Below are 26743 nucleotides of genomic sequence, written 5' to 3' on the forward strand. Positions count from 1 at the left end.
ACTTGTGGTAAATGATAAACAGGTATCGGATACACACCGTGACAAGGCTATAGTTCACATTTTCTTTCAATCCTGGCTCAGGTCACAAGAAAGAAAATAGTATTTGATGGCCTCACCCTACTTCCCATTATATCACAGTTGCACAGTCTTGACTAAGAAGAGGCTTTTAAGAGTGGCACAATAGGGAGCACTACAGAGTTGGTGTGGAAAATCTGCACCATAGCTGTCTGTGTGAGGTTACGCTCAAGACAAACCCTTTAGACCCCCCTTTTATGTGTGCTAAATTCGCCCATGAATTAACCAAACAATAGCATTTTAAAAATTTACTTTGGGCATTCTATTCTGTTTCATAGTTTTATGGTGCTCACTTTTGTGCCATCTGCCATCAAGTACAGTATATTAAATAAGTACCGGTAAGTTTTTGAGACTGCATTTGTCAGGAAGAGGCAAATATTTTAAATATCGGAATTACAAACTAAAAAACTGACCTTCCTCTTGCTTGCTTTGTATTTCTTTCACCAGTTATCTACAATGAGGAGGTACTACCTGTGTATGATGACTTAAATTTGATATAAGTAAACTCAACATTGTTTTGCCACACAAATGGAAGGTACCAAAGGAAGATGATTTACTACTTTAAGCACCAACTATGACATGTCAAAATTCCCTGAAGCCACAGGTTACCAACAGGATGACTCACCCCTTCATATGTCTGAGGTAGGTGAACTAAATTCTATGCAATTTCCACTATGGGTAAGAGACCTTTAAAACCAAGATCACATGCTAGGATCTGCAGTTTCAGTGATAAACCAATTAACTTCAGTGCAGCTACTGTGAATTTGCCTGGGTGCAACGGAGGGCAGGCTTTGCTTGGTCTGCTCCAGCTTGAAGCTTTATGTAAGAGCAGGTGTTTACCAATTTTTCCCCTCCACATAACTATTCAATGCACTATCTGCTGGTTGCTGCCCTCCTCACTGGTAGCTCTGTATAACTTCTGGGTTATGTAATTTTTCGAGCACGTTGATGGTCTTTGTGAAGGTTCTATAGAATTGTAAATGATTATTATAATGGCTCCCTGGATCACAAGGCTCTCTGTGGGAAAGCAGTATTACCATGTGCTCTTAACAATATTAATAACTCTCAATTCTTTTGGTCATTTTTATAGGTCTAGTATGTATTTAAATATGCAGCCCATTCGCTGATGCCCATTCCATTTATTATACAGGGCTCGTGGATTTCAGCTAGAATTGAGTCTATTTAAAACAAACTGTTAGAAAAACAACCTTAGAAGCTAAAAGCTACCTATTATTCTGGCGGCAAAATTCGTTTAATTCTCTAGTCCAGCTCTCCTGGCAGAAGAAGCACTTAAACTTGGGGATAAAATATGTAAAATGTAGCAGCCTCTGATCCCGGCTTCTGCTCAGCCTGTGCCGAGGGGAGGAAGACAAACCTCCTCGTTTTACGTAACCTCAGTGGAGGCTGGTTTATGTAACCGAGCGCAGGGCACTGACTGTCACACCCTGGTCGCCGCTCTGCCCCCGCAGCCTCCTGTTTGTCTCGGGTTTAGCCGAGGGCAGACGCAGCGTGTGTGCAGCGCTGGTGGAAGGGAGGGATCCCAGCAAGAGGAGGGGCCAGGCAGGAGGGATGCGCTGCGCGGAGAAGCTCAGGGGGCTGCGGGCTCAGCTGCCGGCCGGGTGGCCACAGAGGGGGCCGCTCCCGCCAGCCCCTTGCTGGGACTGTGCCCAGCTCGGTCCGCGGGGCTCGCCAGAAGCAAAGCCGGGAGCTCTGCGCCCGAGGAGGCAGCTCCCCCCGCCCCGCACCTGGGGCCACAGCTCGCCCCCCCCCCCCCCCCCCCAGCAGCCTGGCCCGGCCCGGCCCGGCCCGACCCGACCCGGCCGTGCCGCGGGAGCTCTCCCGCGCCCTGGCCCTGCTCACCCGATGTGCTTTCGCCTCAGCTCCAGGGTCTCCGCCTTGCTGTACAGCTCGCTCATGCCGGCGCTGCTCTCCCGCGGGGCGCTGGCCAGCTGTGCCTCTCTCGCCTCTTCTCCGGCCGCCTTGCGCTGCCCTTGTCCCAACAGGCTGGTGATGGGGCGGGGAGCCGGTTTGTCTCATCTTCCTTTTATCCCGTCTTCTGCTCTGCCTCCTGCCAAACCCCTCCTCCTGCACTATGCTCTGCGCGGCCCTCGCCCTGCCCAGGGGAGAGCCAGCCTCCCTCCCCTCTGGCCCCGCTCTCCTGGCCGCGCTGCTGGAAATGGGGGCGCGGGGCGCCGCACCCCCGGCTTGGAGTGCTTTCCATCACAAACAGCGGTGTTCAATGGTGTTCAGCCCCCCCCCCCCCACTCTAAACATTGTTCCAACGGCCACTGCCTCCCCCTCTGGGCCACTGCTTCTCTGCTTTTCTCCTTTCACCCCATGGAGGACCTTCCTCAAGGGGGCTCAACAATTCCCTCTTCTTCACTGCCTGGCTCCTCTTCACTGCCATCCTCCGCGTTCCATGGAATAGGCCCATACAAATACTGTCCAATGTTAAGCCCTACTACTTCTACTGCTTTTCTATTTTATCCCCTGGATGATTTACTTCTATGACTAATTTACCTGCCTCGCTGTGGGGATTACTTACCTCATGCTTATAGAAAGCTTATGTTAATTTGGCATCTAGGTTGCAGTTCTTTCCCTCCTGAGCTTTCAAAGCATTGTCCTGAAGGACAGAGTATTTTAGTTTTCTGGCCAAATTTCCTAATATTACACAGGGTTTAGCCAAAAGTGACCAATAAATAGTTTGGCTTCTGTCTGACTGAGAGGATAGGTCATTCTGCCGAATTGCTTAAACCCACAGTAGCCTAGCAGGACATATCTGAGCTATGTTTTTCAATGTACTGATCCAGGGTAAAAAAAACGTAAACAGCATAATCTTGCAAACATCTGAACTGCATTTTTACAAAACGGCTTTACTTTTACAAGGAACACTGTCCAAAATTACTTTGCAGGGGACCCTTTAAAATATACACAGGACATTTGTACATAGCACACCACCTACACATCATAAATACTTCAGTGAGCTATGAACAGCATTGCCTTTATTTTGATACCCAGTGTACACCTTTTTGAAAATTCCGCTTATCAAATTACTTTTGTTATGTATATCATCTTAGCTATAGACTCAATTGATGGGCAACCTAGGGTAGTTAAGTTAACCAAACCATAATTTAAGGTCTATAATATTTCATCTACATACTTCCTAGAATCCATCCATTATTACAGATTTAATATCTGTCAAAGTTCTAGCTGTAAGGCCAGGCAAATATATAAGGACCATCTTTGTTGTTCTGTGTTTGTACAGTGCCTAAGCACAATGGGGCCTGATCCTTGACTGGGTGCCCTCTGTGCTTCTGCAATCCAAATAAATCATCATCATCTAGAAAACAGATTGCAGCCATCACTAATATTTTTGAATTCTTAAAGTGTTTTACAAACATCAGTGAATTTACCCTTATCCTTTACAACATCTTTGGGAGGCAAAGATCAGGACTTGAACTAGGTCAAATCATTATCAGCTCTATGAGCGAATATTCTTTTCTTTTCTTTGTTAGGGTGCTATCAGTTACTCCAGAATCTAAAGTTTAATTTAAAAGAGCATGGCTATGCCTGCTCTTAAAACTCGACAGTGGCACAGCTGCAGAGTTGCAACTGCACTGCTGTAGCACTTCACTGTAGACACTACAGCAACCAGAGGGGTTCTCCTGTCACTGTAATAAAACTACCTCTCTGAGAGCTGGTAGTTAGGTAGATGGAAGAATTCCGCTGTCAACCTAGCACCGTCTACATGGGAACTCAGGTCAGCTTAACTACGTTTCTCAGGGGTGTGGATTTTTCACACATCTGAGTGACATAGCTGGGTCAATCTAGTTTGCTAGTGAAGACCAGCCCTAAGTCTCACTCTCTAGCTGTTATAGTGATAGGAAAAACTTTCAAAACCTAAGGTATAACTGATGCAGTGATGTCTCCCGAAGGGCTTGTCCACACTGGAAACTTACATCGGCACAGCTACAGCTCTTGGCGTGTGAAAAATCCAATCCCCTGAGAGATGTACCTATCCCAGGTGTAGACAGCTCTAGGTCAACAGAAGAGTTCTTCCGTTGACCTAGCTACCACCTTTCAGGGAGGTGAATTACCTACACCGAGGGGACAGCACACATAGGTAGAGTGTACGCTGAAGTGGTATAGCAGTGCAGCAGCAGCTGTGTGGCTATAGTGGTTTAAGTGTAGACATACCTAGGTAAGCAGGATTCCTGAAATGATAATTCTGAAGTGTGCTAACATTTGTCTGCAGATAAATTCCTTACTACTCCCTGCATCAGCTTGAGTAGCTGCTCTTCATCTCCATATTCGAGGGTCCTGGCCCTTGTAGGAGAGACATCAGAGACTATGCAATCTGTGGGTCAGCGGATACACGGAGATAGGGGAATTCACCCAAATAGAGGAAGAGAGACTGGGCCCCACGTACATTTGCATAGGGCCTTGCTGCATGCCAGGATGTTGTGTTAAGTCTGAACCTGGCTTAGGTCTTGATCCAAGCCAATTTGTACTGCCTTTTTCTCTTGCCTCCTTTTCTAAAAGCTGCAAAACAATGATGTGACAGACAAAATTCAGGACATGCACATTTTATACTGACCTAGTTACAATCCCTTTATTAAACTAATATAATCTAGAGGCAGCCCAGCCCAGACATTGTTTCCCTGCTTTATCATGAAAATTAGTGTGAAGGAATCTGAAAGGACAATTTAAGGGCATTTAAGGACAAGCCACTTTCCTTCACTGTCTGCATCTGCCCTCTGTTGGTAGGAAAAGCACGTTAATCTCTGTCCATTAGAATTGTGCAATGAGTTTCACAAAATACCAATGGTGAGAGAGGGAAGATTATCACTAGAAATTCCATTTGGTATGGGAACAATAAGCTCCCACAGCAAAGGGCAGGTATAAACTACAAATAGATTGTTAGAGAACAGCTTGAAAAAGGCCTTTACATGGCCAAGCAGGGGCAGAAAGGCAATCAAGAAGCCTCCCAAGGCCCGCTGGCTCATAGTCTTTGCATTCCTTCTTCCAGAATCAATGCACTCGAGAGAGTAATCTGCTCCTAATGGATGGAACAAATTATGCATATCTCCCTCGCATTAACACAGCTCCAGAAAGCTTGTGGTTCAGGCAGGCACAATCTCTCCAGTGCGCTTGCCGGGATGGTGGGCTCTGCATTCCTCCACCATCTCCACAGGGATGCGGTATAAATGCCGTAAACTAGCCCCTAGTGATTCAGTGGATTGATAAGAGTTTTAAAAAATTAACCAGATATGCTCCATTTTGGCACACCTTTTTCATCAATATCTTTGTTTTTTCTTCATTCATTTTTCGAGGAATATGCAAAAACAAATTATCACAATGTGATGAGAGAGACATTTGAATAAATATTACTGTTGTTACTACTGACTTCAGGAGAGAAACAAATGCAAACATACAAGTCCATTCCATACCAAAAGTCAGAGCCCAGCTATGGGAAAGCATCAAAGTAAGGATGAGCTCTCACCACGACACATGACATAACTGTGACGCTGTAGCAGCTTCTGAGTGCCACAAGGTATGAAAACAGTAACTAGCCAAGCAGAGTTCACCAGACCTAAGGAAATAATTGGTTAGGGTTTGTCTACACATGGAATTATTCCAGACCAGATTAGCTCTTCCCATCCACTTATAAATTCTTATTCTGGAATAGTTAATCTCATACCTTATTTTATTCCAGAAAGCTCTCCTGTGTAGACAAGCCCTTATAAAATATATTAGGTAAATAATAGACCATATATATCCTAAATGGAGGAGGAGCTGGGTGGTGAGGAAGCCCAGATGAGAAGGGAGTACTAGGAGAAAGAACTCTGTAGTCTGGCTGCTAGAGAACGGAGGAAATAATGGACTATATATATCCTAAATGGCTTAAACCCTCACGGCCATCAGGCCTGGCACTAAAAGGGTTATCTGGAGATGGAGACCCCAGTTAAGGCATCTGGGGGGTGGCCAAGGCACAAATGTAGATGAAGCCCAGCTGGGTGGTGAAGAAGCCCAGATGAGAAGGGAGTACTAGGAGAAAGAACTCTGTAGGCTGGCTGCTAGAGAATGGTGGAAAGGCCTAGAGAGTGAGGCAGATATACAGTAAGCTCAGAGACGGGCTGTTGAAAAGGAAGGAAGGCCAAGGCAAGAAGAAATGCAGAGAGGCAATGAGCAGTCTGAGGTAGCAGACCGTAGGTGCTCATCACAGGGTCCCTGTACTGGAACTCAGAAGAGAAGGAGGGACTGAGCTCCCCTGCTAGCTTCTGGGAAAGGTGATGTGGAAACTGTTACCTCTGTTCCCCTAAAAAAACAACTCAGGGTCACACTTGTATTAATTTTATTACAATGCCACTGTTAGGTCAGACAGAAAAGGGAAGGAGCTTATTTACACACCGCATTCATATTCACATTCACCGCATTCATACCCCCATGTACCCACACACTTACACAAGAGGAGGGTTACTGAAGACAGCATGGGAAGAAGCCAAGAAGCTGAAGCGTGGTAGATTTGGTGTGTCCACCTGCGGTCACGGATCTGGGCTAGTGAGCAGGTCAAGGAGCAGCAGCTTGTGTGCATGGTTGTTTCCTTTTATTTTGGAGCTGGGCACTCCTGTCATGTACACTGAGTTTTTCTTCTGTGTCCGTCACCGAGAAGCAGTCCCAGTCCCTGTTCCTTTCATGCGTCTTTTCTTTACAGCACTCCGTGATTGCCTTCTCAGGGCAGATTATATCAGACACACCTGGCTCCTGGCTCTGGGCTCTTTTCTCCTTGCAGTTCCTCTCCGCCCAGTCCCCCATACACTCCCGTGGTTCACACCTCCTTATCTTCCGGACACACACTCCCTTGTTCACACTCTCTCTCTGCGTGATGGGATATTACAAAGCTTGGCAGTTCATACAAGTGGTAACTTGAAAAGGTTACAGAGCTTGCAAAGGTTACAAAACTTAAAAGGCTATGCTAACAGTAACTGAAGTTACAAAGTCTGCAACAAGGTTGCAGAACTTAATGATACAAGGTTGCAGAACTTACTGTTACAAGTTACAGATCTTACAATCGCATTTGAGTGGAGGCTTCACATAACAGAAACACCCTGACATGATGGGGAGAAGGACTACTGAGTTTGGAACCGGGCATCCAGGGAGGAAGCCCAGGGAGGTCTTGTTCTGCACAAAAGTGGAAGGACAACCCTGCAGAGCCTCAGAAGGGCCATCCAATGAAGTGAGCTGTAGCTCACGAAAGCTTATGCTCAAATAAATTTGTTAGTCTCTAAGGTGTCACAAGTCCTCCTTTTCTTTTTTCAGAAGGGGTGGTTTCAGAGTAGCAGCAGTGTTAGTCTGTATCCACGAAAAGAACAGGAGTACTTGTGGCACCTTAGAGACTAACAAATTTATTAGAGCATAAGCTTTCGTGGGCTACAGCTCATTTCGTCAGATGCATAGAATGGAACATATAGGAAGAAGATATATATACACACACATACAGAGAAGGTGGAAGTTGCCATACAAACTGTAAGAGGCTAATTAGTTAAGATGAGCTATTATCAGCAGGAGAAAAAACTTTTGTAGTGATAATCAAGATGGCCCATTTAGACAGTTGACAAGAAGGTGTGAGGATATTTAACTTAGGGAAATAGATTCAATATGTGTAATGACCCAGCCACTCCAAGTCTCTATTCAAACCCAAGTTAATGGTATCTAGTTTGCATATTAATTCAAGCTCAGCAGTTTCTCTTTGGAGTCTGTTTTTGAAGCTTTTCTGTTGCAAAATTGCCACCCTTAAATCTTTTACTGAGTGGCCACAGAGGTTGAAGTGTTCTCCTACCGTTTTTTGAATGTTATGATTCCTGATGTCAGATTTGTGTCCATTTATTCTTTTGCATAGAGACTATTCGGTTTGGCCAATATACATGGCAGAGGGGCATTGCTGGCACATGATGGCATATATCACATTGGTAGGTAGATGTGCAGGTGTGGTTAGGTCCTAGGATGGTGTCCCTGGAATAGATATGTGGACAGAGTTGGCACCAGGGTTTGTAGCAGGGTTTGGTCCCTGGGTTTGTGTTTTTGTTGTGTGGTGTGTAGTTGCTGGTGAGTATTTGCTTCAGGTTGGGGGGCTATCTGTAAGCGTGGACTGGTCTGTCTCCCAAGATCTGTGAGAGTGAGGGACAGTCTCTAAGCAAAAGAATAAATGGACACAAATCTGACATGAAGCTTATGCTCTAATAAATTTGTCAGTCTCTACGGTGCCCCAAGTACTCCTGTTCTTTTTTCAGAAGGGGTGAAGAGTCTGCAGAGGATCCAGCCTAGGAAGGAGTGAAGAGGTATGTTAATTTGAATTTAATGTATTGTACTTCTTGTTTACCTTGGAAAGGGTGGAACTAAAGGTCACCTGGCTGGGGGGTGGAATCATGAAAAGAGGCAGACCACTGCCAGGGCCAGAGTGGCTCTCTTCAGAGAGTGCTGGAGGAAAGTGCTGTTATAACAATAAATCTCGCTATGAGGGGGTGTGCCAGGAGTGAGTCAACTCTTTCACACCTAGAAAAGGTTGAGGTTTACTTAGGGCCTTTTCTATATGGGAAGTTTATGGTTTAATTTAAATCCATTTTTAAATCAATTTAGTCAAAGCAGTGCAAATCCTTGTATGGATACTCTTTTTCCAGTTTAAGAGGCTTATTTAGGGTTATCTTAAACCTGCTCCCAATTGACTTTCCCTATACTGTATAAATCCCCTCTTAACTGGAAATAAGTGTCCACAGAGAGGTTTGTAGTGGTTTAAAAACTGATTTAAATTAAACTGTTGTAATTTCTTCATGAAAACAAGCCCTAAGGTTGGTGTGTGACCTTAAGTATGGTCCATGCTTTTACAAGCTTGCAGACCTATTCTCAATCAGATAATTTGGGCTCATTTGAGACATCAAATTGTACCCCTCCAGCAAGGCTGGTTGTGTGTGGAGGGTCCATGTCCCAAACCTGGAGAGAGTCTGGATTGGAGAGCAGCTTTAGTTTTTATAAGGGGTTGTTTAGGATCTCTGTCAGCATAGGCTTCCGAGGAAATGTGCTGGATGAGTTCACCCCAGGAGGTACTGACCAAATCCCTGCTCTGACCAATGCTGCCCCGTTTTCAGGCTGTGCACTTTTCCGGCAACACTTCACACAATGGCAAGGACATCACGTGAGACTTCTCCCCAGCAGATGTGCTGCCTTTCTTGTTTGTAAATCACATAGGAGGTGTTGGTGCAGACACACATTCAAGGAAAATGAAAATTCTGGTGCCAGAGCCTGACAACATCTAGTGAATCAGAGAAAGATCTTTGAAGATCTGCCAAAAGCAGAACCATTTCGTGGAGCTGATAGTGCCCCATCCAACAGTATGTGCCTGTTTGGGTATCTTTGCATTTACTAGAACTGGACAACAGCCATAGATGGGCAAAAAGGAGAAGGTGCCAGAGAAAGGTAAAGGAACACGCAGCAGTTTTGTGGGAGTGCTGCACAGCAATGGAGAGATGGAAATTTGCAAGGGTAGAGATGAAACATTATCATTATTTGCGGGGAATGTGTGCTACAATGTTCTGACCAACATTATTAAAATGTTGTTTGGTCTTGCAGTGTACTGGAGCCAAACAATTTTGCCCATGTTCCTGAACTGTGCTATACCGGTGCCGAAGATTCATAGATACTAAGGTCAGAAGGGACCATTATGATCATCTAGTCTGACCTCCTGTACAACGCAGGCCGCAGAATCTCACCCACCCACTCCTGCGAAAAACCTCTCACCTATGTCTGAGCTATTGAAGTCCTCAAATCGTGGTTTAAAGACTTCAAGGAGCAGAGAATCCTCCAGCAAGTGACCCGTGCCCCATGCTACAGAGGAAGGCGAAAAACCTCAAGGGCCTCTTCCAATCTGCCGTGGAGGAATGAGCTAAATCATCGGCCCCCTTAAGCAATGGTAAAAATCTCATTTTTGAGGCAAGGCAAGACAAAACCATAGCTTATCTGTATTGAAGCACCACTGTTTATTATTTGTTTATGGTAGCATCTACTATGTGGTAGGAGTCTTCCAGACAGACCTTTGCAATGTTTGCTCAGTGTTCCCCATTCGGGTTGATACAGGTGTGTTTCAGATTAAGGAGCACTCCACTGATCAGTTCTTCACTTGATTTTCTTGGGACCAGGTTGAGTGAACAGAGTGATGAATAGATAGTATGGACTCTGCAAGAGCCATCGATAGCCTTGATGCTTGGCTTGCGGCTCAAGAATCCCAGCTTGAAAATTGCTCCTCTAAATTCTCATTTAACAACGAAGAACTGTGGCCTGATCTAAAAGCCTGAAGGGACAGTTTCTTTCAAACCATGAATTCTCATGAAGGTCGAGACTAGTCACCCTGCTGCCATTGACTCCTCCAAAAATTTTGCCAAACAGTTGATTTGGAAACAACGGCTAAAATGTTCAAATTTTAAAAAACAAGTGACTTCAGGTGCCTAACTTTAGGCACTCATTTGTGTTTAAAAAAAGAGCCTGAAATTGCAATATCGTATCTGTAACCAAAAACTGTGGCTCCTTTAAAATACCAAAGAGGGTAAAATACATGAGTCAGGATCAATATAAGTAAACCCGAGTCAGGAGAAATGCATTGCTAGTAGAAGGTATTGCATCTAAACTCTGATGTAGTGAATTACCTTTATAGTCGCTGTTAAACTATTGATTTTTCTCTGGCCAAAGGAAAAAGGTGTTAACCTGTGAATACATCTGAATATTTTTAAACTATTTATGGCAGGGCAGATGCACAATATAGTTACCCGGTTTAGACCAGTGGTTAGCCAAGATTGGGAGTCCTGGGGGTTGTTTCAATGAGGAGGGGAAACTGATGATGGAGATGAGTTCATTGTGGCAATCCTGTTTGTTTATAAAGGATAACAAAATCCTGTTTCCCTCAACATAGGGGGAAATCAAGCAACAGAGGAGTTTCTTTGCTCACAGTTCCAAGCCTCTTTCAGCCAGCACTCAGTCTGAATAGCTCTCTAGGCCTTTTCTTAGGGCCATGCTTTCAGTACTTGCTCAGCTGTCTCCTTGGCTTTCTGCTTCTCTTCTGTGATGATGGTTCTTGCTGCTTCACTCTCACTGACACACCGCTGTGATCCAATCAATACCTGGCCCTTGAGTTTATCGAATCACAGTGGAACCCCTCCTTGGGCTGCCTGGCTAAATCCTACTCCAGCTCTGCATGTGGCTTTGTTTTGGTGGATGCCCTAATTTTCAACTATCTATTCCATGATAGAGCTCAATTGCTTTTTACTTTTATACTGAATGAAAGGTGGCTATTTCACCCACCCGTTTCAAAGACATCTTACCCACCCCATAACAGTATAAAGAAATAGGGGCTGATCTGAAGTTCAAATAGGGCTCTGGAATCAGGCCGATAGTGAAGTAGACATATATGTTCCGAAAACAAGTGAAAGGAAAGTGCAGAAAGCAGGCAACTTAATAACACATGTCCTAGAACGCTGCTTGAGGAAAGGAATCAAACGTACAGGTTTAAATATAGTAAAATTAAGAACAATTTTATAATAAAGGAAAAGCATGACATCTGCTAAATGAAAGCTCATGTGACAGCCCCTGCGTGTGGTCTGCACACTAACATGTTTCACAAGGTTGTCTTTTCTGGCTCTTGCAGCCCCTTTGTTTTTGTTTTTTTTTTGTTTGTTTTTTAAATAAATTATTTGTCTTGTTAAGTCAGGAAGTACTGAGGAGTGATTGCATGCTACCTATGACTAGAGAGTATTACCATGTCCTTCAGAATGGCCTACAGTTGCCTGGGAGCTTTCATGAAAGCTTTTTTAAGCTTGTCTAACCAGTTAATTATTTAGTTGACACTTACAAGGTTTTTTTTGTGTGCTTCTGCTATGCCAGTATGGTTGAGGTTTGGTCAATCTTATCTGGTTATTCAGACTCATGCAGTGGCTCCCATTTGATGCTCCAGTGGGAAGCTGCAGCTCTCATGTCTCATGGTGAACCTACTCAGTTACAGAATTCTATCTTTTTAGCCTCATAAAAAAGCCACTCAGTTTTTGTGCCTTTGTAACATAGCAAGCCAGTCTGTAAATGCTATTGTTGCTCGTCAATATCTTTTGACGCACTTGTAAACATACTTGCATAAGTGATGTTTTACAGCAGTGAATTCCACAGGTTCCTGCTTATGTACTCCTCATTTACGAGCTCTGGGGACTGTTCTCCCATCAAAGCATTGATGTTCTGAGGGACACAGTTGGAACTTCTTTATTTTCCCTTTCTTTCCCAGGTGTGGTGGTGCTGAATCACCCGAGAAGGCTTAATGAGCTGACGCCACTGCAGAAGCAAAGCCTTCAGGAATGCATTAATGCTGCTGCTGCTGGATAAGTAGGGAGTGGAAAATAAATATATAGGATTGGAAGCTGCAGGCTGGCAGGAGCTAGCGAACATAGTTAAATAGCAGGAAAACAACACATTACACGCCATAAATGACACCCTCAATTACTCGTTAGTGCAGTACAGAGTAGTATGTTGATTCTGAGGATGATTTGAAACCGATAATATTACCAAGTCGCTTATGAGCTTGGCATCTTTTACTGGATATGTGGCAGTATTTTTCCATGCATTCATGTGGGGAAAAATAGGCCAGTGACACAAGAGTACTCTGTTTCCAAAGGGAATCTGTGGCCTGCTGTTGCTTGTTACCAAGGTGTTAGCCTCTTTCTGTTTTTTCTTAGCTTAGTATTGATTAAAGATTTCAGCTATTAGTGCTGTCAGTCGGACGTCTTCTGCTGATTATAATAAATACTGTGTGGACAACAGCAACACAAGCAAAATATAAAGGGGATCAAGATAACAAGAAACACAGGCAGGATAGTAAAGTGGAAAGTCCACGCTAATCCATAAGGAGAGAAAATAACCTGCCATTATACCTGAAACCCAGATATTCAAAGAGAAGGAGACAGTTGGGGAGCAGTAATACTGAGAGGTTTGGGGTGATAGTAGACAGTAGGTGAGAAATTAATTTGCCATGGAATAAATATTTACAGGGATATTTTCTCTGTTCGGGGTTTTAAATTGTTCTATAACAAAGTACAATTTCACTCTGGACAATGACTATGTAAAAACAGGCCCTTCCACTCTGCTGTTCTACTCAAAATCATCCTTGTTGCCTCCTAGACAAGAGCAAGTTTTAGTTATGCAAGGATGACAGAAGCAGACACACAGCTTTGGGGAGAGAACTGGATTCTCTTTTGGCTGGATCCTTATCAAGATTAACTTAAATATTGTCTACATGGGGGAAATTGACTAGCATAGCTATTCCAGAATAACTATTCTGGTATAATGTAAGTATTCTGGAAAAACTCTCCTGCATGCACACTCTATTCTGGAATTAAAATGATTTTTTCTGGAATAATTACTCGGCTTCTGAAGTCACTTTTATTTCGGAGAAGTGTGTCCACAGAGGAGAGTTATTCTGCAATAGCTACGCTAATCAATTTCCCCACATAGAGAAGATGTAACGTCCAATTGCAAGACCATCTTTGCAACCCTATTGTCTTCAAATTATTCCCTCATTTACACCAGTGTCATTTCTCTGAGGGCAATAAGGTTGCATAGACAATGACCATGGGTTTAATTGGTAGTAGCACCTAGATATTATGGAAATGGGCAGCCTAAGACTATGAGATTTGGTCTACACACAATTATTTTAATAATATAACTGTTGAAGTTAGAGGTGTGATTTTTTTCTATTGAAATAGCTAAAATGGTCCAGCCTCTAAGCCAGATGTAGTTGTACTGGTATAAAGGTGCCTTATAGTTGACTCCTCTTCCCAAACATGAATAGCTATATAGGTAAAGACACCTCTTTTTCTATATAGTTGTCTACAGTAGTGAGATTGTACTGCCTAAACTATACCAGTATAACCAAAGCAGTACAATTCTTGTTTGTAAGTAAGGTCTGATCATTAGATTTTTGGGACAATGGGATTACACAAATGTAACTGAAGGCAGCTTTTGGCCTGTAGAACCTTGATAGTGCACAAATAAAAAGTAATACCTAGCTCTTATATAGTGTGTTTTTTCTTCAGTAGCTGTCAGTGCATTTTACAAAGGCAGTCAGTATTACTATTCCCATTTTACAGAGGGGGAAACTGATGCACAGGGAAGAGAAGTGTCTTGCCTCAAGTACCCAGCAGGCCAGTAGCAGAGCCAAGAATAGAACCCGAATCACCCGAATCTTAGTCTAGTGCTCAAGCCACTAAAATAATGTAGCTTAACTATCAGATCTCAAGCTAGCCCCATGGTAGCGGGGTTAGAAAAAAAACCACCTTTGTCTTACCTGTAAATTCAGCAAATGTGATCTGGAAATCATTGAGACAAAATACAAGGAGCTACATAGAATCATTTTTATGAAGTCACTTCCACGGGACAACCACAATTTAACTTAAAAAACAAACAAACAAACAAACCTGCCTATTTTACACATGTTCTGCTGTCCGCCAGAGTCCACAAACAGCCTGAAACAGTAACTTAAAGAAAGGTGTGAATTGTTCCCATTCATCCCAAAGAGGGGATGATTCTGAAGTCTAACAATGACTACAGATGTTAACTTTTTTACTGCTGATCACTTTAGCAGAAATATCCGACTAATGTGATTTCCCAGTGTGGTTGGATGCCTGGTAGATATGGGGCAGAGCAGAGGGGGAGAGCAGGGGCAACCTGAACTATTTAACAGTGGTGCACAACTATAAATGGTAGAACTCCAGTGCTTAATTTATTATGAAAGAGGTGCTGGGGCTCAAGCAATGATTTTTGTATTCAAGATGTTAAGTCTATTTATAGTTTTTCACCGTGTTTCTACAATAAAACACTTTACCTTTGCTGAAGATGTTAAAGTTCTATTTACATTTTCCAGATGCCTAGTCTTTCACCATTCAACATCAGGTAGGCACAGAAGATAAGGAATTCTCAGAGACATCAAGAACATTTGTTACCTTTAAAGCAACAGCCTTCAGCAATCAATGAATAGATTATGCTAATCCATTGATGTGGTTTCTTTTTAAAATTTGTGACAGATGTGTCAATAATATTTTTTTCAGAATATGCTGTGTGATACAATATGTTGCAACCCTACTACAAATTATATCAGTATATGTTGATGTATATGTAGAAGTATTGTGTATTTAGCTATCACAGTTAGGATATAAATGTGACAGACTTTACCCTTATGTTCACCACTTTTAGAAAACTATGATGAATTTTTTTCAAAGTATGCCTTGTGAGGTATCATTTGAAAACTCATAATTCACTGACCTTTATTGTCCTGGTAAAATGTGTGGCAACTCTGTATGTAAATTAAGATTCTACTGTATGATGTTACTAAGGCATATTCCAAACATGGGGAAGCAGCCACAAACCTGTTCCTCAGAGACAAAAGACAAATGGACGCTGTGACATTATTGACATGAACTGTGACCGTATAGATCATTGTTGAAACCAGGGTCTTATGGTTGCACCATATCTTGTACAGAGGAGATCAAGTGGGGTGTCTATGGAAAGGTTGTAGTTTGCTGGTTATGATTATGCTGTCTGCATGTGTGTATCATTTTTGTATTTGAAGTTATGAACATTAGCTATGTACTTGTATCTCAATGTGTTTGATTCTAAGTAGCCTTAGACTTGCGTGTTTTGTTTCATTTTGCTCGGTAACTTACTTTGTTCTGTCTGTTATTACTTGGAACCACTTAAATCCTACTTTTTATACTTAATAAAATCACTTTTGCTTATTATTGAACCCACAGTTAGTGACTAATACCTGGGGGAGCAAACAGCATGCATATCTCTCTATTAGTGTTATAGAGAGCAGACAGTTTTATGAGTTTATCCTGTATAAGTGTTATACAGACTAAAATGAATTCATTTGGGGTTTGGACCCCATAAGGAGCTGGGTGTCTGGAGCTGGTGCTGGAACAGGAGTACTTCTTAAGCTGTTTTCAGTTAAGTCTGCAGCTTTGGGGCACATGGTTCAGATCCTGGGTCTGTGTTGGAGCAGACTGGTGTGTCTGGTTCGACAAGGCAGGGTTCTGAAGGCCCAAACTGGCAGAGAAAACAGGCTCAGAGGTAGTCTCAGCACATCAGGTGACAGTCCCACGGGGATTTCTGTGATCGAACCCATCACAGATGCCTCAGCCAAGAATCAACAACAACAGTTGGACAATCACCTGGGAAAGCAGCCATTCTTTGGCAGAAAGAAGGGCATGAGTGAGATATTTACATCTTAGCAAACAGACTTGCTATTACCTGAACCCCAGCTGGAGATGATTCTCAGTGAAGAGAAATGCTATAAGAAGGGAGAACAGAGGACACAAATTACCTCTCTCCCCTCATCTCTACTCACAGCAACAACAGTATTTGAAAGACAAAGAAAGCATCAGGGAACTAGGGGAGGGAAACTAGCTGAGAAATCCAGTCAGACTGCTATGAGCATATAATGAGAGAAACCTTTTTGTTTTAAGTTAATTTAGCTTGTTACGTTAGGTATTAGTTTGCATTTTATCTTTTATTTCTTTGTAACCAATTCTGACTTTTATGCCTCATTACTTGTAACCACTTAACATCTATCTTTCTGTAGTTAATAAACTTTTTTTGTCTATGCCAGTGTGTATTTGGATTGAAGTGTTTGGGAAACTTAATTTGAGATAACAGGGTTTGTGCGTATCATTTTCTATTAATGAAATGACAGACTTCCTATGAGCTTGTACTGCACAGAAGGAAAGAGCTGGGCAATACAAGATGCACATTTCTGGGGACAAGTCTGTGACTGGGAATTTGTTGTAATATTTGTTGCCCTGTAATATAATTCAGGAGTGGCTGGCTAGAAGCACTCATAATTCAGCTGGGAGTGATTTTGCATGCTAGAGGCTGTGTGTGAACAGACGAGGAGTGGTTATTCTCACCGTGAAGTAATGTGAAAGGCACCCCAGGTTGGAGAACTTGGGGGACACAGCTGTTCAGCAGTCCAGATTGTACCATAGGGAATCTCACAATAAGAAAAGAGGTAAACTGTCTATCTAATTGTCAGAAATTTCTTAGTAATACACAATAAACTAAACAATTTATTAGGACCCCACTGATTCAAGCATTGTTGATGTAATCTATTTTCGTCTGATTAAATAAAGTCTGAGGCTTATGACAGATATAAAAAAGGATAAGTTGAGATTCTCAGGTGCAGAAAGGTCTGGGTAAACACTGGCCATATTTGGCAGAAGTACGTATCTGGAAACTCCACCCATAATTACATCTGTTCTGCCATAAATATAGATGAAAACCAAAGAGCAAAATACTAGTAGCTCTGCTGCTTAGCACTCATGCAAAGAGCCACTAATACTCAGTGTTTGATTTTCAGTGAGGCTTCAATCTGAGCTCTGCTTGTGCAGAAGCAGCTCTGCCTGCACACCAGCCTACAGACTTGCTTTTCCAGTGCTGATACCTGCCTGCTCTATATCACCTATCTACCCAGGTGTTTGTGTAAGCTTGGGCATTCACAAAGTTGCAAGTATAAGAGAAGAAGCAGGGGTCAAGGACCAGGCCCTTAGCATGTAAGTGATGATCTTCATATAAGTAGGAGTTTGGTCTTTGGATTCCAGGATGCATTTCTGTGTATATTACAGCAATTTTAAAGTGGGTCACAGTTAGAGCCAAAGCTGTTTCGCGTTCTTAATTTTAAAATAATCATCTTTAAATGGAAGGCAGTTTATATTCAAACTAGCACAACAGATATTACTGTGCTTTTTGCATCAACATTGTCCTTTCACATTGTACAGTACATTGTGAGAGTGGAAGCAATGTCAGAAATGAACAGGAAAAGTTTCTTCTCACCGTTTTGCAAATGGACATGAGTTTAGATTAGGGTTAGCACTTAACAGGAGCTAGCAGAATGACATGAGCATAATGAGGTTTAGAAGAGTTTTATTCAGCTTTAGGACTAACACACAAAAAATCCTAAGGTTGTTTTCATGTATTACAGTGGATCTTCACCGCAAGGGAAGTAAGTGCCAATACATCATCAAATCACAGGATTTGGAGGTATAAATGGTTTTGCACTCATCTTCACAGCATTCTGGTCCAATTACAGCAATGTTCTGCCTCTCAGAATAGAATGAGAATACTGATTTAGCCTTAGCAGAATGCTGGGCAGATATCCTCCAAAATGCATACATCAACCCCTCCTCACCATCATTAGGAATATTCTAGTGAGAAGCAATTTCATGTTTTCTCTATACCTCTTTAATCACCAGCAAAATGAATGCATCTAAGTGCAAGCTTTGATAGGGCCTAATCAGAACCCTGTTAGAGTCAATGGATCAACTCCCACTGATATTAATGGAGAGTGGCTCATGGCCTTGGAAAGGATGTGTGCAAGGGCACCACACTCCTGTTGTCTTTGGCAGCCCATAGATCCAGCCATGTTGGTCAGGTGAACATAAAAGTGTAAAGAAAACCTTTGACATGTATTTTGTTAAAGCTTACCTACTCTAGGGGACAACCTCTCTAAAACCACACAGCAAGTAAGAAAGATATTGATTGAAGAGTATTAATGACAGCATGAAGGTAAATCTCAGCCAGTGGGAGTAAGTATCTCAGGATTTTGTCCTCGGAGACTATTGTAACTGACCCAGGTAGGCTATAGCCTCACACTGCATGAGCAGTGTTGCAAAGAAATCACTACTGCTGGTAGCCTTCCTCTAAGGACTTGGGGACTAGAACCTGGAGATGCAGGGGTTTTGACACATTGATCTTTTTTTTTTTTTTAATCCCTCCCATAATCTGAGTTGGCATCAGGTCTTCCTTTAAAGTCAAAAGGAGTTTACCATTTACTTCAACGGGAGCAGAGTTAGGTCAACACTGAGCACTTTTCAAAGTCACATGGTACCTTTTTGTGTTTTCTATCATATCAGCATATTTTCTAACTGATGTAGCACTCTCCTACTTGTCACTCATGCTATCGCTGCAGAACCAACACAGCTAGAAAGACTCTATCCTGACTCCTGCACTATCAAACAGAGTAGTTACCTATGTATGTGCTGATGAAAGAATCTTTACTGCTGGTGGGGTTGCACAAGCCAAACCCCTCCACTGCCAAACCACCACCACCCTACAAAAAAAAAGAAAAAGAAAAAACAAAAACCACTAAATCTAGTTTGAGTTCCAGATCTCAGTCAAGTTTGTTGGAGGTGGCAGTTTAGTTAGCCATATTCTTACTTGAAAACTGAGCAAGTTTAGTCAGGAAATCATTGAGAGGCAGCAAATAAAGAACCCAAAGTGCCATATTTACAGCGTCACTTTTTAGAATATAATCACATTCTTTATTTTATGATAATTTAGGGCAAATCAGTTTCTCTCTGTGCATCAGGTTCACATCTGCAAGAAGGGATATGCCACTGCCGCCTGCCTACCTCATGGAACATCATGCTGATAAATATAATGAGATTGTGAAACACTCATGTCCTGCTTTATTCGTTAGGGAATGTTCCCAATATCTCTTTTGTGTGATCCTTTTTTAGGACACTAGGGTGATGGGGGCCATATAAACACCATGGATTAGACTGATAGATAATTTAGCACTTTGAGTTGGCCTTGTATGTCCTGTTTTAATTAAACAGTACAGAAATCATGATAAATATAGCATCGTAGAAACTTTCCCCTTTCTTTGGGTGCACAGGGGGAATCCCATGAAGCCAATACTTTCTTCTGAGGTGGAGGTTGTCACTTTTGTCTCAGCGTGCCTCTGCCTCTCCTCAGAGGTAGCATAACCTAGCAGGGTCACCACCCAGGCCTTGATCCCATCTCCGCTTGTATGCTAAGCAACGACTCTACCATTTAAATTACTCCCTTGACCAAAATTGATACCTGACCCATCCATGCCATGCCAGAGGCTACAAGGTCCCTGAGGTAGCATGTTGCTCCTTCCTGAAGTGGCTATGGGAGGTGTTCTTCTTGTGGGTTGGCTAGCTCAGTTGGTTAGTGTGTGATGCTACTATTACCATGGTTATGGGTTTGGATCCCTTAGTAGACACAGGCCTTTGGAAAGTGGCTTTTCTCTCACTGCTCTGAGCACAGAGGCCAAAAATAGGAAAGGAGGCAGGCTCGATGCCTCATATGGAGCTGGTGAGAGGCCTCACCCCAGTGCCTGGAGAACACTATGTCTTGAGCTAATCCCCACCTTCAGCTGACTTCTCTCATGCCAGTGACACAAAGAGATGGTCCCAGGGTCTTGAGCAAAGCAAAGGCATGGCTCCCCCTGCCACAGCAGAGCAGGCTGGAGAATGCAGGCATCAAACTCATTACCACTCATATGCAAAAGGAGCCCTCTACCATTTCAGCTAATCCACCTGACCAAAAAATAGGGCCCCACTCTGATGTCATCCCATTGCAGCCTATTTCATGTACCTGAATTGGCTGTGGGAAGGGTCTTTGACATAGGCAGGCTAGCTTGCTTGGTAAACATCACCACTGCAGGTTGGAGTCTTTGTGCTGGTTACTAGCTTCCCTGTAGGTGGGCCTTGCCCTGTAGCTTTTGCTATTTTCCTTGACTGCTACGGGTAAAGGGCCAAAGGAAGCGAGAGGGTGGTGGGTGAAGTGCTCCCTCCACCCCCAGAAAATGGGAGAGCCATTGCCCAGCATCTGGAGAATGCAGGCACCAATCCTACTATATCTTGCATGTGAAATGAACACTAATCCCCCTATTAGGAATTGGACCCCCCAACCAGCCCACATTGTGGCAGGGGTCACAAAGACCCCACAGAAACCTGTTGCTCCTGTCAGAAGAACCAAGAGAGATGTACTGCTTGTGGGCTGGCGAACTCAAGTGGTTAGAGAGTGGTGATAGTGACCCCTGCATGACTCCACTGCATCCAGACTCACCCTCACTGCATCCCACTAGACCCACTAGATCTAAATTAATGTTCATTGACCCCTGCATCACCCCTAGTACTTCCAGCGTTGCTCTCAGTGTCCTCATTTGACCCCACTAGATCTAGATTAAAGCTCTTTGACCTCTGCATAACCCCTACTATTTCCTGCCTTGTTCTCAGTGTCCTCGTTTGACCCCACTAGATACAGATTAATGCAAAGTGACCCCTGCATAACCCCCTACTACTTCCAGCCTTGCTCTCAGTGTCCTCATTAGACCCCACTACATCCAGATTAACACTCATTGACACCACAAGACCCCTAATACTTCCAGCCTTCCTCTCTGTGTCCTCATTTAACCCCTGCATGACCCCGAGTAATTCCAGTCTTGCTCTGTGTCCTCGTCTGAAACCACTAGTTCCAGATTAATCCTCATTGACCCCTGCATGACCAGCAGTACTTCCAGCCTTGCTCTCAGTGTCCTCATTTGACCCCACTAGATCCAGATTAATGCTCATTGACCCCTGCATGAACCCTACTACTTCCAGCATTGCTCTTAATGTCCTCATTTGACCCCACTACCTCCATAATAATCCTCATTGACCCCTGCATCACCCCCAGTACTTCCAGCCTTGCTCTCAGTGTTCTCATTCGACCCCACTAGATTAAAGCTCATTGACCCCTGATGACGCATACTACTTCCAGCCTTGCGCTCACTGTCCTCATTTGACCCCAATAGATCCAGATTAATACTCATTGACCCCTGCATGAACCCTAGTACTTCCACCCTTGCTCTCAGTGTCCTCAGTTGACCTCACTTGATCTAGATTAAAGCTCATTGACCCCTGCATGACCCCTAGTACTTCCAGCTTTGCTCTCAGTGTCCTCATTTGACCCCACTACCTCCATAATAATCCTCATTGACCCCTCCATGACCCTTAGTAATTCCAGCCTTGCTCTCAGTGTCCTCATTTGACCCCACTAGATCCAGATTAATCCTCACTGACAGCTGCATGACCCCTAGCACTTACAGCCTGACTCTCAGTGTCCTCTTTTGACCCACTAGATCTAAATTAATGCTCATTGACCTCTGCATGACCCCTAGTACTTCCAGCATTGCTCTCAGTGTCTTCATTTGACCCCACAAGATCTAGATTAAGGCTCATTTTCCCCTGCATGACCCCTAGTACTTCCAGCCTTGTTCTCAGTGTCCTCATTTGACCCCAGTAGATGTGGATTAATGCTCATTGACCCCTGCATGACCCCTACTACTTCCAGCATTGCTCTCACTGTCCTCATTTGACCCCACTACCTCCATAATAATCCTCATTGACCCCTCCATGACCCCAGTACTTCCAGCTTTGCTCTCAGTGTCCTCATTCGACCCCGCTAGATCCAGATTAGTGCTCATTGACCCCGCATGGCCCCCTACTACTTCCAGCATTGCTCTGAGTGTCCTCATTTGACCCCACTACCTCCACAATACTCCCCATTGACCCCTGCATGATCCCCAGGACTTCCAGCTTTGCTCTCAGTGTCCTCATTTGACCCCTGCATGAGCCCCAGGACTTCCAGCCTTGCTCTCATTGTCCTCATTTGACCCGACTAGATCCAGATTTTTCCTCATTGACCCCCTGCATGACCCCCTGGTACTTCCAGCCTTGGGCTCAGTGTCCTCATTTGACCCCAATAGATCCAGATTAATGCTCATTGACCCCTGCATGACCCCTACTACTCCCTGCCTTGCTCTCACTATCCTCATTTGACCCCAGTACATCCAGAATAATCCTCTTTGACCCCTCCATGACCCCTAATAATTCCAGCCTTGCTCTCAGTGTCCTCATTTGACCTCACTTGATCTAGATTAAAGCTCATTGACCCTAGTACTTCCAGCTTTGCTCTCAGTGTCCTCATTTGACCCCACTACCTCCATAATAATCCTCATTGACCCCTCCATGACCCCTAGTAATTCCAGCGTTGCGCTCAGTGTCCTCATTTGACCACACTAGATCCAGATTAATGCTCATTGACCCCTGCATGACCCCTAGTACGTCCAGCCTTGTTCTCAGTGTCCTCATTTAACCCCACTAGATCCAGATTAATGCTCATTGAACCCTGCATAACCCCTAGTACTTCCAACCTTGCTCTCAGTCTCCCCATTGACCCATGCATGACCCACAGGACTTCCAGCCTTGCTCTCAGTGTCCTCAGTTGACTCCACTAGATCTAGATTAAAGCTCATTGACCCCCGCATGACCCCTAGTACTTCCAGCTTTGCTCTCAGTGTCCTCATTTGACCCCACTACCTCCATAATAATCCCCATTGACCCCTGCATGACCCACAGGACTTCCAGCCTTGCTCTCAGTGTCCTCTTTTGACCCCACTAGATCTAGATTAAAGCTCATTGACCCTTGCATGACCCCTAGTACTTCCAGCTTTGCTCTCAGTGTCCTCATTTGACTCCACTAGATCCAGATTAATGCTCATTGACCCCGTATGACCCCTACTAGTTCCAGCCTCGCTCTCAGTGTCCCCATTGACCCCTGCATGAGCCCCAGGACTTCCAGCCTTGCTCTCATTGTCCTCATTTGACCCAACTAGAGCCAGATTTTTCCTCATTGACCCCCTGCATGACCCCCTGGTACATCCAGACTTGCTCTCAGTGTCCTTATTTGACCCCACTAGCTACCAACTAATCCTCATTGACCCCTGCGTGACCCCTACTACTTTCAGAATTGCTCCCCATGTCCTCAGTTGATCTCCAGTATGTGCCGATTAATCCTCATTGATCCCTGTATGACCTCTGCTTCTTCCAGCCCTGCTCCCCAAGTCCTCTTTTTGACCCCCACTACCTCCAAAATTATCCTCATTGACCCCTGCTACTTCCAGTGTTACTCTGTGTTTGACCTCACAGCATCCACATTAGGCCTCATTGACCCACTTCTTGACCCCATTGTTTTGATACTGGCTCTCACTGACCCCTGTTTGACTTTGATTGCCTCCCAATTGATACCAATCAACCTGTGTGTGACTTCTAGCCTTGTTCTCTGTGTCCTCATTTGACCCCACTATCTCCAAAATAATCCTCTGTGACCCCTGCAGGATGTCGAATGCTTCCAGCCTTGCTCGCCATGTCCTCATTTGACCCCCCATTAACCCATACTAATAGTCATTGACCCATGCATGACCTTTTCTTTGTGTAGTCTTCCTCTCTGTGTCCCTGTTTGACCCCATTGCCTCCAAATTGAGCCTCATTGATGCTTGTGTGACCCTGATTGCCTCCATATGGATCTCAATTCAATTGTGTGTGAGAGCCCTGCTACGGCCAGTCTTGTGCTCTGTGTCCCTTTTGGACAACATAAGTTCCAAATCAATACTCTTTGAGCCCTGCCTGATCCCCACTACCTCTTGTCATGCTCTCTGTGACCCCCATGTGACACCCCCAGAATCAGAATCAGCCATTAAGTAGGATGATTTGCATGAAAGTGGGTTTATATTTACAGTGTTTTCTGCACATTTTAAAATGCCCACTGGTTACTGAATTTTTTCTATTTAGTTGCCAGCACTAGATCTGCATTGCAATCAAGTTGTATTAGGGGTCAATTTGAGTCCGTATGCTCACATCACAAATTCGCCACACTATTTAGCAGGACTTCTCGGGGCCTCTGGCCCAGGACATATACCACACTTGTACAGGGTTGGGGCCACTATGTACATTATAAAAAGATGTTTAAAAATAGCCAGAATGATTTCAGAATGTCCTCTCATCTAGCCTTGGCCCTGGAGGCTGCCACTTTAATGATAATTCCAACAGGAGAGGCAGATGGTGGGATATTAAGTCAAAGCTTCCTGGAGTGAGACACGGAACAGGAGTTGAATCCTTATTTTGTGGCGGGAAGAGGAAAAGGTTATGGTGTCTTTTCTCAGTTTCTCTTCTCCCTGTCCCTGCCCATGTTTGGTTATGTGTGTCACTTCCTTTCTCTGCATTTTTTTCTTTCTCTCCTCTATCTGCTCTGTAGGAAACGAGCTAACAAAATATTTTTTTTGGTGGGGGGGTGGAGGCACTGCAACTCCTATTCTCACCACCCATCTGCCAGCAACTCCTGTTTGTCTCCTGGCAGGCTTCACTCCTACTCCCTTACCAAAGAGAATTCGGTCATGGGGCTCTTAAAGCAGCAGCTCCTCTCCATGTGTGTGGTTTGTACAAACATAGATCTTCGTCCACTGATCAAGATCCTGCCCTGTTCTTGACTCTGTGTCCCAGTTTCTCTGACTTCTGCTATACTGTGCTATGTAGGTAACAGTCAGCAGTTGGGAGCACAAAGAAGTCAGAGTTCAGTCACAATAGCACTGGTTCTGTGAAAAAAAGTAACACTGGGCAGGGGAGGCATTTGAAAAAAAAATCACGCTGCGGCAGGGAAACCCCATGATAGCTCATTCCCCTCTGTCACCCCAACTGACAACCTTTCCCCACTCATTTGGTAGTCTCCACGTGGATCTATGCAGAGAGCATCAGGGAGCGACAGGATGGCACTACAGAGTGCTACGATTTATAGTTGTGCACTTCTTTTAAATAGTTCAGGTTGCCCCTGCTCTCCCCCCATATTGCTTTTCCTGGCACCATGAGATTCACAAAGACTGCAGGGCTAGTTACTACTCCAGGATAAATATCCCGTATCTGTCTTACATCTAATGGGCTTGTATCATACCAGTCTTACAGGCAAAGTCCAAAGATTCCCCCCCACTCCATCTGTTAGAATTATGTAATCCTATATCTAAACCAATGGAAAAGGGTCTTCTAGAATTCACATGGTATTTACATCATAAACATGGAAGCGTTTGTGGTCAGGGACACATTGTACCAGCTTTCCCACAAACAGGTTAGATGTGATGGAAAGACTCTTTCTCATTGATTCCAGTGGGAAAAGTTCTCAATTTTGAATACTGCATTTAGGTAAGTGCCACAAACTGACTGGCCCTTTAAGGGGACTCAGACTCAGCTTTACCTGGGAAGTAGCAGTTGTCCTCCAGCTGATCCTGATCCTGTGGCTTAATTACCATTAGTAACCCCAGATGTGAAAGGGTTAGGGCACAATACATAGAGACGGGAACTCAACTGAAGGGAGAAAACATAGGCATATGGAGGAAGGAAATTTCTTGTTGTTTGGGAAGGCAGGCTGGAGAGAACTGCAGAGAGCTGGTCAGGCTTGTGTGCGAGGTCTGGAGCTAGGCCTGTAAACATGGGGCTTTAAATCCTTGAGAGTAGCCACCAGAGTCCCCTGGGAGGGGAGGCAGTGGGGAAGCCTGCTCGGAAGAAGTAGCATTGCAGAGCTCTGCAGGGTATAGAAGTAAGAGATAAAGAGCAGAGAATTTCCCTCTAGCCCAAGAATAGCAGAAGAATTGTTGGTTTGGATATTTATTTGGCTCTTCAGCTGGGCTTTCCTTCTGTCAGGAGAAGACAGACTTGGAAAAATGACCTGACCACCAGACTAGAGCTAAGGATGCCTGTGCCATGACCTGACATTAAAGGGTGCTGTGGCTGTGAGTGGAACTGTTTATGGTAAGATTTAACGTCTAGTTAAATCTAACTCTGGATAAATGCAGTTTTTCTTTAAATGCATTGGTTTTGATGTACTGCATAGGCAGATGGGATGTGTACCCCTGGGGAACCAGTATTCCTAATGTTTCTCCCCATAATACCTACCACAGACAGCCTGATTTTGCAGT

At 44.0% G+C, this 26743-nt stretch overlaps 1 protein-coding gene and 1 long non-coding RNA gene across 3 annotated transcripts in view; one reads left to right on the forward strand and one right to left on the reverse strand.

The window, feature by feature from the left end:
• ETNPPL (ethanolamine-phosphate phospho-lyase) overlaps nucleotides 1–2155 on the reverse strand; it is a 19406-nt gene extending 17251 nt beyond the window's left edge. Inside the window, exon 1 of one of the 2 annotated variants that reach the window (XM_007054411.4) lies at nucleotides 1936–2155. In XM_007054411.4, the coding sequence (XP_007054473.1) occupies nucleotides 1936–1991 (56 nt within the window). In that variant the 5' untranslated portion in view covers nucleotides 1992–2155. Of the gene's footprint in view, nucleotides 1–1302; nucleotides 1425–1935 lie in introns of those variants that run through there. The other variant, XM_037897025.2, reaches the window with a different exon arrangement.
• The window catches only part of LOC122465494, a 27319-nt gene extending 11874 nt beyond the window's left edge, over nucleotides 1–15445 (forward strand). Inside the window, exons 3-5 of the long non-coding RNA XR_006290395.1 lie at nucleotides 523–717; nucleotides 8367–8414; nucleotides 12389–15445. This is a non-coding gene — a long non-coding RNA (uncharacterized LOC122465494). The remainder of the gene's footprint in view (nucleotides 1–522; nucleotides 718–8366; nucleotides 8415–12388) is intronic.
• The last annotated feature ends 11298 nt before the right edge of the window (nucleotides 15446–26743 follow it).

The sequence above is a fragment of the Chelonia mydas genome, chromosome 4 (assembly GCF_015237465.2).
Source record: "Chelonia mydas isolate rCheMyd1 chromosome 4, rCheMyd1.pri.v2, whole genome shotgun sequence".
Lineage (NCBI taxonomy): Eukaryota > Metazoa > Chordata > Testudines > Cheloniidae > Chelonia > Chelonia mydas.